The sequence below is a fragment of the Piliocolobus tephrosceles genome, chromosome 4, assembly GCF_002776525.5.
Source record: "Piliocolobus tephrosceles isolate RC106 chromosome 4, ASM277652v3, whole genome shotgun sequence".
Lineage (NCBI taxonomy): Eukaryota > Metazoa > Chordata > Mammalia > Primates > Cercopithecidae > Piliocolobus > Piliocolobus tephrosceles.
This window is the reverse complement of record NC_045437.1, coordinates 153,623,344-153,640,322: the sequence shown is the minus strand read 5'-3', so window position 1 is coordinate 153,640,322 and position 16,979 is coordinate 153,623,344. Positions and strand designations below refer to the sequence as shown.

Genomic DNA, 16,979 nt, shown 5'->3' with positions numbered 1-16,979 from the left:
TTGGTTGGGGGACACTTTGAGGCCTCATTCCTGCCCCCCCCTTCCTTTCACATGGAGGAAAGTTCTAGAATGGGGTGGGAGGAAACTTTCCACTTATTCTGCATTTCCTTTACCTCCTTCCTGACCTTAGGTCTGGGCACAGGAGGAGGCTCTTGGAGGTGGAGGCTGGAGCTCCTGGGGGTCCTGGCTGCATGACTCTTGGGAGGGTGGTGCCTTCGTCCCCACTCAACCCTCATCGCACCAGCCCATTATCTTCCCAGAGCATCCCTGGGCCACAGGTTCCCAAGGCCACTTCCAGACTGGGCCTGCGAGTGGGGCGGCCCCGGCAGTGTATACGCAGAAGTTATTATGAGGTAATTTTATTTCTTTCCATTTTAGGTAAAAATAGTAAATACAAGATAATCTTAATAAAGGTAAAAATACATCATTTGGATTTTGTTGTTGTTTTCTAAACAGTGCTACCTACAGTACAGTTTTTGATTTAGGATTTTTAAACTCTTTTTTTTTTTTTAAATAAACAAATAGAACTATTTTGCTATTAGGCTGTGTTCTCATCTGGCACTTAAGAATAGATCACAGGTCACCTCCCGGTTCTGTTTGGCTGTGTTGGGGAGTGGCGGGGAGTGAGTGAGAAGGAGTTTGTGGGTTGAGGTGTTTGTCTTCCCAGGACACAGCCAGAGCTGCAGTCCCACCTGCAGTAGGAGGGCACAGGTGTGCACCCAAGATGGCCTTTTCCTGCTCTGGCCACAGGGATGGGTTTCACTGTGGCTGGACCAAAGGTCTCACACTCCTCAGGGAACTGTTGCTCCCCTCCTCCTCCTCCCGTGATAGCTTTTCTTACCCAACCGCCTAGATTCACAGCAGTTCTGGGTCTAGGCAGGCCAGCGGGCTGGAGATGTCAGTCATACTGCAAGAGACTGAGCCAGGAGATCCCCTTCATGTCCTAGAGGAGTGGGCCGGGGACCCCTTCCCACCAGGGATGGGAGCCAGGGCATCCACCCTGGCCTTGGAATGCTGGTAGAAGTCACAGATGCCGATGTGGGCTGCTAAATGTCTTTGCCCTTGTTCACCCTCAGGTGGTCTTTGTTTAAGTTCTTTCCAAACTTCTCGCTGAGTTGTTGAATCAGGTCTGCCAGCTCACCAGTAGCTTGAGACTTTTCCTCAAGAAGCTCGTAGCGCAGGCTGGAGATGTCTTGCTTGATTTCCTTCAGCTCGCCTGCAAGGACAGAGGAGATTTTGCTGAGTCTGAGCAGGTGGAAGCTAAGGGCTTGTCCCATGCAGATGTGGGCATGTGCATCCTTCCAGCGGAATGTCGGGTCCCAGGCCAGCCCACCAGGGTTGAAGGTGAGGCAAGGGGGGCTCTATTTGAACCCAGAACCACCCAACTCCTCCACCACTGAAGGACTCATCCATCCATAGAAAGCCCTTCTCCTCCCATTCCAGGAAAACCTTTCCCTTAGGGATTTGAAGGAGGAGTCAAGATCAGAGCTGTGAATTGTGTCTAGCACCTGTTTCATAAAATACTTGTTAGAAGGTTTGTTTCGAAGTCATTAAAGGCAGATTTCAAGACTCTGGACAACAACTGCATTAACTGGAGCATTGATTTTGATGATGCTATGTTTTGTTCTGTCATAGTTATTTGTAGAGAAGAGAAACTCCCAGGACCCTGGAGAGAATGGCTTGGCACAGCAGATGCAGCCATGGTGGCCATGGAGCTGACCAGCCTCCTGGGAGTGAGCTGGCCACCTGAGCAGGGTCCACTCAGCCCACACAAGCAGCAGCACCATCTCGCTGACAGGAGCTGCGACAATGCCCGCCGCCTCCTCCTTCCATAATGAGGGACCACCTAGCAGGGACTTTCACTTTTATTTCCACAGCAAACCTTGTGGTTAGAAGTCCAATGGGTCTAGGCTGTGGGAATCTTCTATTAACCATAAACAGGTGTCAAAAGGATCTTTCCTAATACTGTAGATACTGCACTTGGCTTGTGTGGGAGTCCACTGTCTGTGGAAACATTACTCATCTATTTTTCAGGTATGGTCTACATACATAAAAGGTAGAGATCTTAAAGGTACAGTTTGAACCATTTTGACAAATGGATACACCCTCTATTTTTATCAGGTGCTTCACTGAGCCCCCGTTTCATGGTGTAAGTTAGATGGCATGACACCTGAGTACCCCTACCTTTTATGATCAGTGATGTTCACATGAATCAGTTACATACTGCTTGAGGCTGGCTGGCATGACACTTGGCCATTGTTTGTTTGAGACCTATGAGTAGGTAGGTGGACTGTTGTCAATCCCTAAACCATGTCAGCTCAGGGGCAGTTCAGTCATGGCTGACTTCGAGCTGCATGCTGGGTGCCCCAGGATGAAGCAGAGGGTCACCCAATGACCAGGCTCTTTCTGTAGTTCCCTGTGGCCCAAGTGAGGAGAACAGAAACTTCAATCATGGATGAGGCTGTCTCTAGGTAGCAAATATTTATCATAGGTATCTCATTAATTACCCGGTATAAAGTAATTTGCTTTTCATCTAAGAGTAACTGCTTAAAATTGACTGGAAAACAACCCAAACAGTGAAAATAAGATGGTTGGTAAGCCTCATTGTGCATCAGAGACCCCTGTGCAGTTTTCCAAAAGCAGATCCCAGGCCCCACTCCAGAGATGCTGATTCATTAGGTCTGGGTGGGGTCTGGGGTCTGTAGTTTTAACAGCTAGTTCTGAGGCGGGGAACACTTTGAGAAACATGGCTGGCAGTTAGATGCTGAGAACCTCGAACTGAAACTGGACAGGGCCAGTTAGAAGCAAGTGGCAGCAGACCCTAAAGGCACTGTGCATCTGCTCAGTGGACATGCACCACGGAATGAAGTACAGCATTGGAATTCTGAACCATCCTGCACTCAAGAGGCATAAGGTTGGCTCAAGGCCACCACTGCTGTGGGAGGCAGAGGAATGTCCCCCACTCCCAAGATGTCCCTGTCCTGATCCCTGGTGTTCTGCCTGTGGGTAGTCATATTCCCCCTCAAAGGGGAACTGAGGTGGCAAATAGAATTCAGGTTGCTGATCAGCTGCCCTTAACAGAAGGAGATTATTCTGGATTATCTTGGTGGAACCAATTCAATCACATGAGTCCTTAAAAGTGGAGGAGGGGCCGGGGCTCAGTAGCTCACGCCTGTAATCCCAATACTTTGGGAGGCCAAGGCAGGCGGATCACAAGGTCAAGAGTTTGAGACCAGCCTGACCAACGTGGTAAAATCCCATCTCTACTAAAAAAAAATACAAAAATTAGCTGGGTGTGGTGGCACGCACCTGTGATCCCAGCTAATCAGGAGGCTGAGGCAGGAGAATCGCTTGAACCCGGGAGGCGGAGGTTGCAGTTAGCAGATTATGCCATTGCACTTCAGCCTGGGTGACAGAGCAAGACTCCATCTCAAAGAAAAAAAAAAGGTGGAGGAGGAAGGTAGAGGAGTGGGGTCAGAGATGGGACAACGGAAGATGAGGCAGGGCAAATGAAGTGTGAGAGTGCCTGATGCCTGCTGCCAGCTCTGAGGTGGTGGGGCTGTATGCACAAACCAAGTGCTGGAGCTCAGGGCAGCCCAGCTGGAGCTCAGGCCAGCAAGGAAATGGGGACAGGCCTGCAGCCCCGTGGAAATGCACTCTGCTGACAACTGAATGAGCAAGGAGACCGAACCTCCCTGGAGCCTCCGGAAAGGAGCACAGTGCCCTGACAACACCGTGGCCGTAGGCCCGTGAGACCTGCAGAACCTGTGTTGTTTTAAATCACCACGCGGGTGGAAATCCAGTCACTTACCTTCATTGACTTCGTCATTTTCTCTGTCCACCTGGGCTTTCAGGACATATCTTTTTATGAGCCGTTTCATGATTTTCTGAAATGCCAAGCAAGGAAGGGATCACACAGGGCGGGCCTAGTGCAGAGGCAGCCTGCGTGGTGTAGCAGGACCCCTCCCTCCCTTGAAGAGCCTCAGCAACCACGGCGACCCTCCCAAGCCTGGCGCCTCACTCTGGAGGGGTACCCTGCACAGTGCAGGTACCTGGTCAGTCTCTGTTTAGCCTCCCCTACAGGACACAATATCCACCTGAACCTGGGATACTTCTCAGTGGCAGGAAACTGAGCCAAGCAGAGAAGGAGAGACAGAGAGAAAGGGTGGAGTGGGGACTGGCGGAACTCCTGGATCCATGTCTCTGCTCCAGGGGCCTTGGCCTGGCTCTGCCCTACTCAGTCATGTCATCTTTCCTGGACCTCAGTTCTGTTTCAGGGATGGAGGGCTGGGGAAGACTTAGCAGGCCTGCCTGGGTGGAGCTGCCTCCCTCGGAGGTCACAGTGAGCAGTGTATGCTTCATGAGCGGAGATCCGCTGGGTACAGAAGTTAGGACCAGGCGTGGAGGATAAGTCCACCGTACCTTGGAAAATTCCTACCAGAAGCAGAAGCAGACACAGCTGGGCCTCTGGGGTTTTACAGAGATACCACTTCCCACAGGCCTGACACTGTGCTGCCGGAGTCACACTGGAGAAGGATTTGGCCCTCAAGTTCCGTTCATTATGCAAATACTGAATTCGTTAAGCAGGCGAGGCATGAATAAACACTTAAGACACACCAAGAATAGAGCCAAGTGTAGGAAAGACTGCAGGAGGTGAACTTTGGATTTTGTCAGCTAGTTGGTCCAGGGTTCCTGCGAAATCACAGGATTTAAAAATACTCGGGCAGCCGAGACTTCTGAATCTTCCAAGAGATGAGCAGTGTGGAAGAGAGGAAGGGATTTCCCTGCTCGTTGGTCCTCCCTTCCTGTGGCCTTCTCACCTGCTCACACCCGCGGACCAAGAGGACAGAGGCAGCATTTTCCAGTTTGAAGAGACCTGTAGGGACCTGATTCTGTTCCTAGCTTTGCTACATAGGCTGTGGAAAAGCATCTTGCAAATAAAAAGTAAGTGAACTGGATGCAAAGAGCTGGAGGATTTACTCGTTATCATCAATTATGGTTCTTTCCATCCCTTTAACCATGAAGAGCTTGCCACAGAGATGCTTCCTGGCCTGTGATTTCAAGACTTCACTTGAACCCAAAAGACTCTCTAGGATAACACTGGGTTTAGCTCATTCAGGCCAGTGCTGCCCCTCCTCAGCTCTTGGGCTCATGGGCCAACTGGCTCTGTGGTTTGAGTCGTGATCTAATTTTAGGCTAAAGAGTTGACCGTTGCTGCTTCCTGCTGATCCTTCTCAGAAGAAGCCTGGGTCTTATCCTACTAGTGGTTAAACTGCAGCACTGAATTTCTCATGGATATAGTCTAGTCAATAAAGTAAGTTATCTAGATTATAAAAACATATCCCTTTCAAGCTAGGTGCGGTGGCTCACGCCTGTAATCCCAGCACTTTGGGAGGCCGAGGTGGGCGGATCACCTGAGGTCAGGAGTTCAAGACCAGCCTGGTCAACATGGTGAAACCCTGTTTCTACTAAAAATACAAAAGTTAGCTGGGCATGGTGGTGGGTGCCTGTAATCCCAGCAACTCATGAGGCTGAGGCAGGCAGAATTGCTTGAACCTGGGAGGCAGAGGTTGCAGTGAGCTGAGATCATGCCACTGCAATCCAGCCTGGACAACAGAGCAAGACTCCAATAAAACATATATCTCGAAAAATATTTTGAGATTATATAAAATATATATACTATATATATACACACACACACATATCCCTTTCCATGAGACTCAATAATGCTGCTTTCACTTTGAGTTGGAAAAACAAAACAAGACAAAAACTTTGTCCCAAACTAGTTCTCATGAAGAAAAAAATAAATAAATAACAAAACAGACACCTAGGTATCTGTCATTCTTACTGAATAAGAAATTCAGAAGTGTTCTTCCACTGCAAGCTTTCAGGCTGACACAAAATTAAAGGGACCTAGTTAAAGTTGGTTGCCTTTTCAAGGCAAACCTCAGGAATTAAGGGTTCTTCAGTTTCTGGATCCATCAATTAAAGAGCTTTACTGTTTCTCATGTAAAATGATAAGCCAGAGATTGGTAGTCAAATGGCGTTGAGGAAAATCCTTTCATAGGTGCAGCCAGAATTGCAGCCCTTCCACATTTTGTATTTAAGAACATTCCATGGCATATATTTACTAGTAATAGAAAATATGCCCCTCAAACCCTGTTTGGCTGGGATAGGTGAGATCCTGCTCACAGTCTCCCTCAATGCAGAGGAGCCCCTCAGGAGGAAGGGTGAAAGGATGAAGCTACAAAGAAGCAAATGCATTGAGTGTTTCCATAGACCAGGATTGTGTCAGCCTCTCACAAAAGTCATCTTACTGACTCCTCCAAGAAACTCAGTGAGATGGGAGTTGTCATCTCCATTTACGGATGAGGACACTGAGGCTCAGACACTGATGTAACTTCTCCAAGGTCACACAGCTGGAAAGTGGCAGATCTAAGATTTAACCAGCATGGAAACCATGGCTGGGGCTTCATCTGGGCATCAAAATAAAGGCTTAAGATGGTTTAGGAAAAGAGATGTGGGAAACTGGCTCCTATTAGTCAAAGAGGGTTTGGGTCGTGTCTGGGTACTGAGTCTTTTTATGCAGGGGGAAGCCTCACTAGATTTCAGAGGCTGGGTGACATCATACAATGGTCATCCCTTGAAGAAGGGGGTCTCTGCTCTGGCACTGGCAGGAATGCTCATGGCCCACTCTTGAGTACTGGCGTGCTCAACCTGAGCAGGGTTTCTGTAGATCTAGGCCTCAGAGGGTAGAAAAGCAAAGGTTTACTCTGAAGCCCTCAGTGTGCATTAGGATTATAAAGGCTTCCTGTGCAAGCAGAACCAGATGAGTACTGCATATGTGCAGGGACACTTTAGCCTTCCTCCTTACCTCCAGGGCACTTCCCAAAGTGACAGGGACCTTCAGGGAGAGCAGTGTGACTGCCTGCCAGTTCTTAGAGACTTCATGGCCTGCCTGGCATGGTGGCTTATGCCTATAATCCTAGCACTTTGGAATGCTGAGGTGGGTGGATCACTTGAGGCCAGGAGTTGGAGACCGGCCTGCGTAACATGGTGAAACCCCATCTCTGCTAAAAATACAAAATTTAGCCAGGCATGTCGATGCACACCTGTAGTCCCAGCTACTTGGGAAGCTGAGGCAGGAGAATTGCTTTAACCTGGGAGGCAGAAGTTACAGTGAGCTGAGATGGTGCCACTGCACTGCAGCCTGGGTGACAGAGCAACACTCTGTCTCATAAACCAAAAAAACCTCATGTCCTCATACAGACCTAACTTCCCTTCTGTTATGTGCATGCTGCACAACTTGATATCTTCAAAAGCCAGTTTTGCCACCAGAAAGCCTGAAATGGTTGGAGAAATGGCCAAAAGTTCTATTTAACGTGGATGGCACAGAGGATATTGTTGCAGGAAGTGAGGGACCCAGAAAGGAGGGACCAGCTGGAGCCGTGGCAGAGGAACATAAATTGTGAAGATTTCATGGATGTTTATCACTTCCCTAATAATACTTTCATAATTTCTTACACCTGTCTTTATTTTAATCTCTTAATCCTGTTATCTTTGTAAGCTGAGGATGTACATCACTTCAGGACCACTGTGATGATTGCGTTAACTGTACAAATTGATTGTAAAACATGTGTGTTTGAACAATATGAAATCAGTGCACCTTGAAAAAGAACAGAATAACAGCGATTTTCACGGAACAAGGGAAGACAACCATAAGGTCTGACTGCCTGCGGGGTTGGGCAGAATAGAGCCATATTTTTCTTCTTGCTGAGAGCCTATAAACGGACATGCAAGTAGGGAAGATATCACTGAATTCTTTTCTTAGCAAGGAATATTAATAATTAAGACCCGGGGAAAGTAATGCATTCCTGGGGGGAGGTCTACAAACAGCCACTCTGGAAGTGTCTGTCTTATGCGATTGAGATAAGGACTGAAATATGCCCTGGTTTCCTGCAGTATTCTCAGGCTTATTAGGGTGGGGAAGAAACCCTATCCTGGTAAATTTGAGGTCAGACCAGTTCTCTGCTCTCGAACCCTGTTTTCTGTTGTTTAAGATGTTTATCAAGACAATACATGCAAAGCTGAACATAGACCCTTATCAGGAGTTTTTGATTTTGCCCTTTGCCTTGTGATCTTTATTGGCCTCAGAAGCATGTGATCTTTATTCTCCTTTTTGCCCTTTGAAGCATGTGACCTTGTGATCTACTCCCTGTTCTTGCACCCCCTCCCCTTTTGAAATCCTCAATAAAAACCTGCTGGTTTTGCGGCGCAGGTGGGCATCACAGTCCTACCGATATGTGATGTCACCCCCGGGTCCAGCTGTAAAATTCCTCTCTTTGTACTCTTTCTCTTTGTTTCTCAGCCGGCCGACACTTATGGAAAATAGAAAGAGCCTATGTTGAAATACTGGGGGCTGGTTCCCTTGATAGGATATCTATTTATATTTGATTTCATTAAAATGGAAAAACTGCAATTACATTTTCCCCAACCTAATAGAAAAGTTGGACATAGAAAGCCTCCCTTCTTTCACTATGTGGAGGAAGTGTGTGTGTGTGTGTGTGTGTGTGTGTGTGTGTGTGTGTGTATGTTTTGTGATGAGTATGAGATACCTCCTTGCTATCTTCCATAGAGTTATTTCGCTTCATGGAGATAATAAGCTTTCTCCAAGTTACTATGTCCCTGGTAGTGTCTACTCTCCCTGCCCTGCCCCATGCATTAGAAAGTACTGGAGATAAGTATATTTAGTGCTATCACTCAGGAAATGAATACTCAGGAGGATGAAGATGAGATGCACAATGGATAAGAGCAGTTGTGAGGCAGAGCCCTGTGTCTGGAGGGGAAGGCACACAGTTCCCACAGCTCATACCCAGCCCAGACTACAAGGGGCCAGATGGCCTCTGGCCACTGGTGGTGAAGGGGAACACAGGACATCTTTCTATGAGAGAGACAACTCTCCCTGCACAGCCAGGGCAGATGAGGACACAGATAAGGAAGCAAGGGAGGGAACACATACTGTATGCTGATGATGGCCAACGAGGTGGGATCCAGAGGGAAGCACCTACGAAAACAGAAATTGAGGAACATTTGGAAGAGACTGGACAAAATGGATCACAGGACAAATCATTTGTTAAACTGAGGTTTATCAGACACAAGAATAGAAGAAATAGGTACTGACAAGTTATCCATCCTCATTGCTTTGATCTCTTCAGTAAAGGCCATTTAGAAGATGGAAAAGAGAACTCCCCACTGGGTTTTGGGGAGCAGATTGCAGCATAAAGATTGGAGTGTATGTGAAAGATGGATGTGCCTGGATTCTATCTATTATTTGGGATATTACTTGTTTAGTTTCACCATAAAGAAATATGCCTCTCAGAGTGAGTATGTGGGTCTGTATACTTCCTGCCCCAACAAACTGACAAGCTGGATCTTGGAACAGATCACAGGGAGCTTGGGGAGGAGGCATACTTTGGCCATCTCACCAGTATCACGGTTTTGCTCCATTGTTGGGTCTCAGGTCTGCAGAGCCCAGACTGGAAAACACATTACAAAAAATGGTTTTGTGAAAAATAACAATCCAGACACTCTGGAGTCTAAGGAAACAACACAGAAAGCCTCTGAAGTCTGAAGGAGCTGTCTTCCCTTACAACAAAGACCTCACAAAAGCAGAAGCATTGACAAACGGCTGAATAAACACGTGAAACGCTAACAGTCGAGAAATCGAATGAAGAGACAAAAAAGCAGCAAGCTTAGTAACTAAATGTGTGTGAATGATGGTGCTTTTATCTTCTTGGGAACACTAAGTGATTTCTCAGAGCCACAACATGTGAGAGGCTGATGGAATATGTGCTCAGTGACAGCAGCTCTGCCTAAGGCCTGGATTGTAAGAAAGAGGGGGTGAATTGGGCTGCTAATGTTCTCTGCACATTTGGAAGCTGCTGTGGGAGGAAAGCAGTGCTACTTGGAAGGCCACTGGTGGGCCCAAGGAAAGAGAGGAGCCATACTCAGATCCCCACTCAAATTGTCCTTGCTGCCGGTGATAGCCGAAGTGCCTCAGTGCCTTCTGCTCTTTGCCTCTTCACTGTGTGCTTGGAAGGCTCAGATAGGTCTCTTCCTGGTGACTGTCAAACACAGGCAAGACAGGTTCTGAGGAGGGTGCTGATGCAACACCATGAAGATAAATAATAGGCCGGTGTCCAGGCAGCATGATGTGGTGAGACGGGGGGCCCTCTGAGTCAGAGAGATCTCAGTTCAGTCACTTCTGTGGCCTTGGCCACTGAGCCTCAATTCCCTCATCTGTTACATGAGGTTGAAGACAGTGCCCATCTCCAAGGAATATGGGCGACTACACCTGAGCTAGTGTCCAGCCTGCATCCAGGTGTCTTTTAGTGACATCTCAGGGTTTACTCCTATTGTGAGCAGATGATGACTCAGGACGATGCCATGCAGCCTAGCAGGGTGGAGCCAAGAACCGATGTGCAAAGACTACGCTCCCACAGTCCCTTTCCTCTGATGCCTACTGGCTGGCTTTTTGTTTCTTCTTTTCTGTGAAACTATTTGAATAAGTCGCCTCAGGCTTTTTCTATGGAGTCACAAATTACAAAATGAACAAAGCTTTCCAAGGTCATCAGTCACCTGAAGCTGTAGACGACCAATCTCTGTAATCACAGCAGGAAGTTCCTGGGGGAGATTCAAGGTACTATGGACTCAACCAGCGAGGATGGAAGACAGAGAGGGGACTGCTCTGAGACTGCTTTTGAAAATGGTCTCCTACCAGGCGCGGTGGCTCATGCCTGTAATCCCAGCACTTTGGGAGGCTGAGGCGAGTGGATCACCTGAGGTCAGGAGCTCGAGACCAGCCTGACCAACATGGTGAATCCCCATCTCTACTAAAAATACAAAATTATCCGGGCATGACGGTGCATGCCTGTAATCCCAGCTACTCGGGAGGCTGAGGCAAGAGAATCACTTGAACCTGGGAGGTGGAGGTTGTGGTGAGCCGAGATTGTGCCATTGCACTCCAGCCTGGGCAACAAGAGTGAAACTCTGTCTAAAATAAATAAATAAAGTAAATAAGTAAATAAATAAATAAATAAATAAATAAATAAATAAATAAAAGAAAATGGTCTCCTTCAGAAAGGATTCATTCTGGGATGGGACATTCACACAGAATTGATCTTCCTTTATCTCAGGAGCTGATTCTGCTCAAAACCTAGGAGAGATTTGGCCCTAACCCATTGGGTATCTATCTTTTCTGTGACATAGATAATCTACACCTCTCTCTGAAAAGCTGAGAAATAAAAATCCTTCCACTGACCAAAGGCTTTGTTTTGTAAAATAGCTCAAAGCAGATCAAACCAGTCAGTCCCAATTTTGTGCGTGATTAAACACAAGATTTGCCCATTGCTAATTTTTCGCCTGTCATCTGACAGAACTATAAGCTCTTTGAGGGATGAGCCATTTCTTAATTGTGCAATTAAATCCTCCTAACTGCACAGCTGGCTTCTGAAATATGGTTGGAGAGATTCAATTAGAGACCTATATCTAAAAGATCTAAGTCTGTAATTGCTCCCTGTGGGAAGGTGGCACCAGGGGCACATCACCTCCACCCAAAGGTATGCTCAGGACAGCTTAAAATTTACATCTGATAAGAAGTGCTCAGCATAGGTGAAACTGCTGATCATCGAGAACTGGAAGACAGGAAAGGAGTGGCCTGCACTTTTATAATTGATCATCTGTAGCTATCGTTTATCACTGGTGCATGGGCTGATCTAAATGGATACAAAGATCTGGCATTCATTTCCAAAAGCAGTGCAAGGATTGGAAGCATAAAAGTTCTTTTTCTAATTTTTCTGACAACAGACTTGGCAGGCTGGCAGTCCAAATCTGAAGACACCTATATCTACTTGACTGCTTAAGAAAGAAACCTGGGAGCCATGCTGGGTGTGCCTCACCCTCCCCATACGTGCCCAGCAGCTATACATCCAGAAAGTGTATTGCATCTGTCTGCTTTTCTCCATCACTCTGATCATACCCCAATCCAAGCAACCATGCATTGTACTTGAATGACTGTCACATCCTCCTCACTGGTATCCCTGCTTTTACTCTTGTCCCCACCTGTCTCCTCTCATTATAGCAGTTAGGTGGTTTCTTAAAGCACGAATACAATTTCATTATCTCCCCTTCTGGGCAAAGTTACCCTCTCCCCCATCCTGACAGTGGTCTGGTCCTCTGACCTCACCTCCTTCCACTCTCTGCTTCCACAGGGCCAAGCTGCTCTGGACCTGCCACCCTTCTCTTCCTCTGCCTGGAAGGTCACATATGGCTGCCTCCTGCATCCGAGTGGTCTTGGCTGACTGTTCTCTCCTTGAAGATGTCCCCTCTGAAAACCATATCTAAGCAGAAGCTCCCTATTTTTCTCTGTTTTTGAGTCCTCCTGTTTTCTTTTTGTCACTGTCATCAGTTTGAGGGCATACACTTATCTCTGTGTTGACTTGTTCATTGTCCATTGTCACTAGACTGGAGGTGCCACTGAGGAAGGAGCCACATCTCTATCTGTATCCCCAGGAAGTAGCACAGTGCCTGACATATAGTAAGCACCCAATAAATATTTGTGCAATAAAGGAAGGAATGAAGCTGTGTTCTTGGGGGATGACACAGCCATGGGACTGAATCTGTGTCTTAGTGGAGTCTACTTCTGCCCATGCTTGGATGCTTGGGAAAGGGGTGGTTACCTGGTATCTGGTGGGCTTGCTGAAAGTGTTATTTGCTGTCAGGTTTTCAGAATTCCTCATGCCAGCCTGGTAGCGAGTCTTCTGGATAAAACAAACAAACCCACACATATCACACACAAAAACATACATGGATCCCTACATATCTCGTAGGACTTGAACAGTATCCACATATGGGGCTGTCTCAGTGAGGCAGCTTCCAAAAGCTGATTTACCCAGTGCTGCTTGGCTTCCTAGAACATTGTTCCTAGGACCTTTAGCTCTGTAGGATGTTAATAAGGGTTACAGAATATTGTTTAGACAACTTGGTTAGAAAGCACTGAGTTAAGGTTAGATGGATGTCTTTTCTCCAGGGGTTTTAACATACTAATAAACACTGAGAATCCCCAGGAGAGCCAGACACTGGGAAGGAAACCTTTTTCTCAGAGATCATTTTCCAGATACTTTCTGAGAAAAGCTGTTCCATTTCCAAGTCCACTAAGGGGTTCCCTTCACTGGGGTCACGGCTTAGCCAGGCAGCTTGCTAAGTCCCCAGCAGGGCACCTCTCCAAGGGGTTGCAAGGAGAAAGGGGGGTATCACAGTAGTCTCTGCGGGCATTGGAGCTTTCAGATGTGTCCAGGCAGACTCTACAGAGTACCAGCCCTCCCAGCCCCTGGCCCCCCTTGCATGGGGTGGTGGGGGGGCAGCCATATGACTCAAACACACTCCACTGGCCCGCCCTCTCCTGCTGCCTTCTCCAGCCCCATAAACCACAGGCTACCTACCTTGAATTTGGAATTCAGCATGCCCATTTCAAGGTCATTTTCACAGCTTTTGGCCTTAGATTTGCAGAGTTTTATGAGGCACATCTTGATTCTCATTATGAGATAATAAAATGATTTAGGACTTGGCACTAGATTAAAAGGAGCAGGTAGAGTTCTTCCTTCATCAAAGTAAGACAGCCAGAGTTTTGCTCGGGCGAATTTCCATTCCACATCTGCATCCTCCTGTGGAACAAGGGAAACAACAACACACCCTCGAAGGCCACGATTTAACAAAGGAGCCCATCCTGAGGAGCGGAGACACAGCCTACACATTCGGAGAGCAGACTTCTAAGCAGGACTCTGCTGCGTCTACACATGGCACAGAGAAGGGGAGTTTACTCTCACTAAAGCCATGCACAATGGCCACTCTTTCCGCCTGTGTCCTTCGGACTCATGACTGAAAAGCCTCGACCAGTTCATACTAACCGCCCTTATTCTACACTGGGTATTTTTACCAACATTCTGCACATGCAGCTAGCCAAAGAACTTTTCTCACTGCCACTTAATCTGGTTATTCATTAATTTTTATAGCTCTGCTAGCTGATTCACCAGCCACCACAGCGTTACTGTATTTATTAATCTCTAAAGAAGTGCTGCTCACTAGAAATATATTGTGAGCCAAAAAGATGAGCCACGTAGGTAAGCTTCAATTTTCTACTAGCCCCATTCTAAACAGTAAAATCGAACAGGTGAAATTAATTTTAGTAATATATTGTATTTAATGCAGTAGATCAAAAATATCATTTCAACATGTAAGCATTATAGAACAATATTAAGATAGCTTACCTTACTGTTTTCACACTAAGTCTTCAAACTCCAGTGTGAGTTTTATCCTTACAGCACATCTATTTGGACCAGCCACATTTTTTTGTTTTGTTTTGTTTTGTTTTTTGAGATGGAGTCTCATTCTGTCGCTCAGGCTAGAGTGCAGTGGCGCGACTGCGGCTCACTGCCAGCTCTGCCTCCTGGATTCACACCATTTCCTGCCTCAGTCTCCTAAATAACTGGGACTAAAGGCACCCGCCACCATGCCTGGCTAATTTTTTGTGTTTTTATTACGGATGAGGTTTCACTGTGTTAGCCAGGATGGTCTCGATCTCCTGACCTTGTGATCCGGCTGCCTCAGCCTCCCAAAGTGCTGGGATTACAGGTGTGAGCCACCGTGCTCGGCTGGACCAGCCACATTTTAAGTGCTTGATAGGCATATGTGGTTAGTAGCTACCACATTGGATAGCACAGTATATTTCTTATTGGTCAGAGTGCTGCCAGGGGGGATGTTTACAGATCTTCCATATGTAATTCAAGGGGAGCAAAGCCTGAGTGTAGTTTGTAGGAGGGGATCCAGCTGTGTTCTCTTCTGGGGTAGCAGGGTTAGACTTAAACCCAGGCTCTGTTCCTTCAGACCTTGTGTCAATGCCAGAATGCTGAGTGGGCCCCTGAGAGGAGCAGGTGTATTTTGTCTAGACAGGTTCCTCAAACCTCTGTCCTAGGAGGGCAGTCTGAGACCAGGAAAGAGGTGTGGGGTTTGTAAACAGATGGACCTGGGCTCAAAATCCCTTATTAGCTGTGTAACTTTAGCTGGGTGTCTTGAGCTTATGGAGATAAAACTGCTTCCCTCACATAGCCCTGAGGTCAGTAGTGCGTGTGTGCTCCCTGGGCGGTGGGTTCCTCTTTCCACAGACAGTGACTACACTCTGAGGGGCTGTGAACCCAGCAAGGGCCCAGGAGAGGCTGCTGGGATATACCACAAGAGTACAGGGTTATAATCAGCAGGTTTGACCACTTTGCTTTTGTTGAGGATCAACACTGGGCCTGGTCTACTTGGGGACATCCTATAAGGATCTTTTAGTTTGGAAGCTTTGTGAGGGCAGGGCTCACTCCTGGTCTCGCTGTACAGGACAGTTGTAACAGGGACACCCACCCTGAGAGGAAGTGTGGTATAGTGCAAAATGCATGGGTTCTGTAGCCTGTGTGGGTTTAAATCCTGGCTCTGCTCCTTACTATCTATGCAACCATGGCAGGTGACTGACCACTCTGGGCCTTAGTTTCCTCATCTGTAACATAAGCATAGCAATACCTATTGAATAGGCTGAAAGGATTAAAGGAGTTAATGCGTAGACGACATTGAACAGTGCCAGACACTTAGTAAGCCCTCAACAAATGTGATTTTCATCTCCATAGCCTAGCATAGGCCTAGCAGTCAACCTTCAGTCCCTTAGCATTGATGAAGCACCTGCTATGCACCTGGCATGTGCTAGGGAGGCCCTGGGCATGACAATCCATGCCGTGGTGGAACACACAGTCTGGCCAATGACGTGAGCCCAGCAAGGGCCCAGAAGAGGCCCACAAGAGTACAGGTTTATAATCAGCTGTTCAACAGCTAATTAGTTAGTCTTTTACCTATTGTTGTACCCAGAGCTGGAGGAGGGTCTAGGTACTGAGGTCACTGACCCAGTCTGGGGGTCAGGGAAAACTGGCTGGTGTTTGGGCTCAGATCCGAGGAGTGAGCAGTTCTCAACAAGGTCAAGAGTGGGCGGGGTGGGGGGTAGAGAATTTGTAAGAATTAACTCGTGGAAGAGGCAATGAGAAGTGTAAATAGCTTGAGGATGCTGGCAGTAAGGAACAAGGGAGAAAGAGGTTGGGAGCTGGAAAGTAAGATAGAGGGAGGATTTTTTATAGTTCCTTTTTTTTTTTTTTTTAAGATCAAGAGACTTATTTAAATGCTGACAGGAAGGATTAGGTAGCAAGAGAGGGATGAAGACACAGGCAGGCAGGGTGCCATGCAGTGGCAGCTGCTGGGGAGCCAGGTTGAGCAGAATGGAGCAGGGCAGAGCTCTCTGCTGGAGAAGGCTGTGCTGCCTGCAGAGGCAGGGGGCTGGGGTGGGGGGAGTTGAATGGAGGGGCAGGCGCAGGTGAGTTGTGGATTTGGACAGCAGGGGCTTAAGATCTACTGAGCCAATACATTAGTGTTCTCATGGAAGGGTTTACAAATATTTGCATCATGAAAACTACATGTGATCATGAACGCCTGGCATTTTCCAGTGGTACCTTCCATGGTCCAGTAAGAAAGGTGAGAACATGTGCCCTCACCTGCCCCAGAAGTCCAGAGCCAAGACGGGAGGTGTGGGGCTGTAATACACTCTCTGCATGTCGGGGCCCCTTTCCGTGGTGGGATAACTTGACACCACATGCCGTGGGCTTGCCTGCTCCTGCCCTCAGCTAGTGGGCATCCCTCACCACCAACCGCAAGGTTTCCCATGCTACTGTCATTTCAACCAAAGCATTACATGCCTGTTAGGATATGGCAGACTGCCGGGGAGAGTGGTGCAGGGACCTGCAGTTTTTCCAGGCACCATCTGGTTTTCTCTTACACATGGGGAAACTGAGGCCCAGAAGGACAGGAAGGACTAGTGGACAAGAGCTGATTATTCACACTGGTGA

At 47.4% G+C, this 16,979-nt stretch overlaps 1 protein-coding gene across 4 annotated transcripts in view; it reads right to left on the bottom strand.

Moving 5' to 3' along the window:
- Positions 1 to 343: 343 nt before the first annotated feature.
- TRPC7 (transient receptor potential cation channel subfamily C member 7) overlaps positions 344 to 16,979 on the bottom strand; it is a 141,906-nt gene continuing 125,270 nt past the window's right edge. For all 4 annotated transcript variants that reach the window (XM_023193813.2, XM_031935409.1, XM_023193824.2 and 1 more), the window contains 4 exons: positions 13,500 to 13,721; positions 12,738 to 12,818; positions 3,812 to 3,887; positions 344 to 1,216 (listed from right to left, as the gene is read on the bottom strand). In XM_023193813.2, coding sequence (XP_023049581.1) covers positions 1,047 to 1,216; positions 3,812 to 3,887; positions 12,738 to 12,818; positions 13,500 to 13,721 — 549 coding nt within the window. In that variant the 3' untranslated portion in view covers positions 344 to 1,046. The remainder of the gene's footprint in view (positions 1,217 to 3,811; positions 3,888 to 12,737; positions 12,819 to 13,499; positions 13,722 to 16,979) is intronic.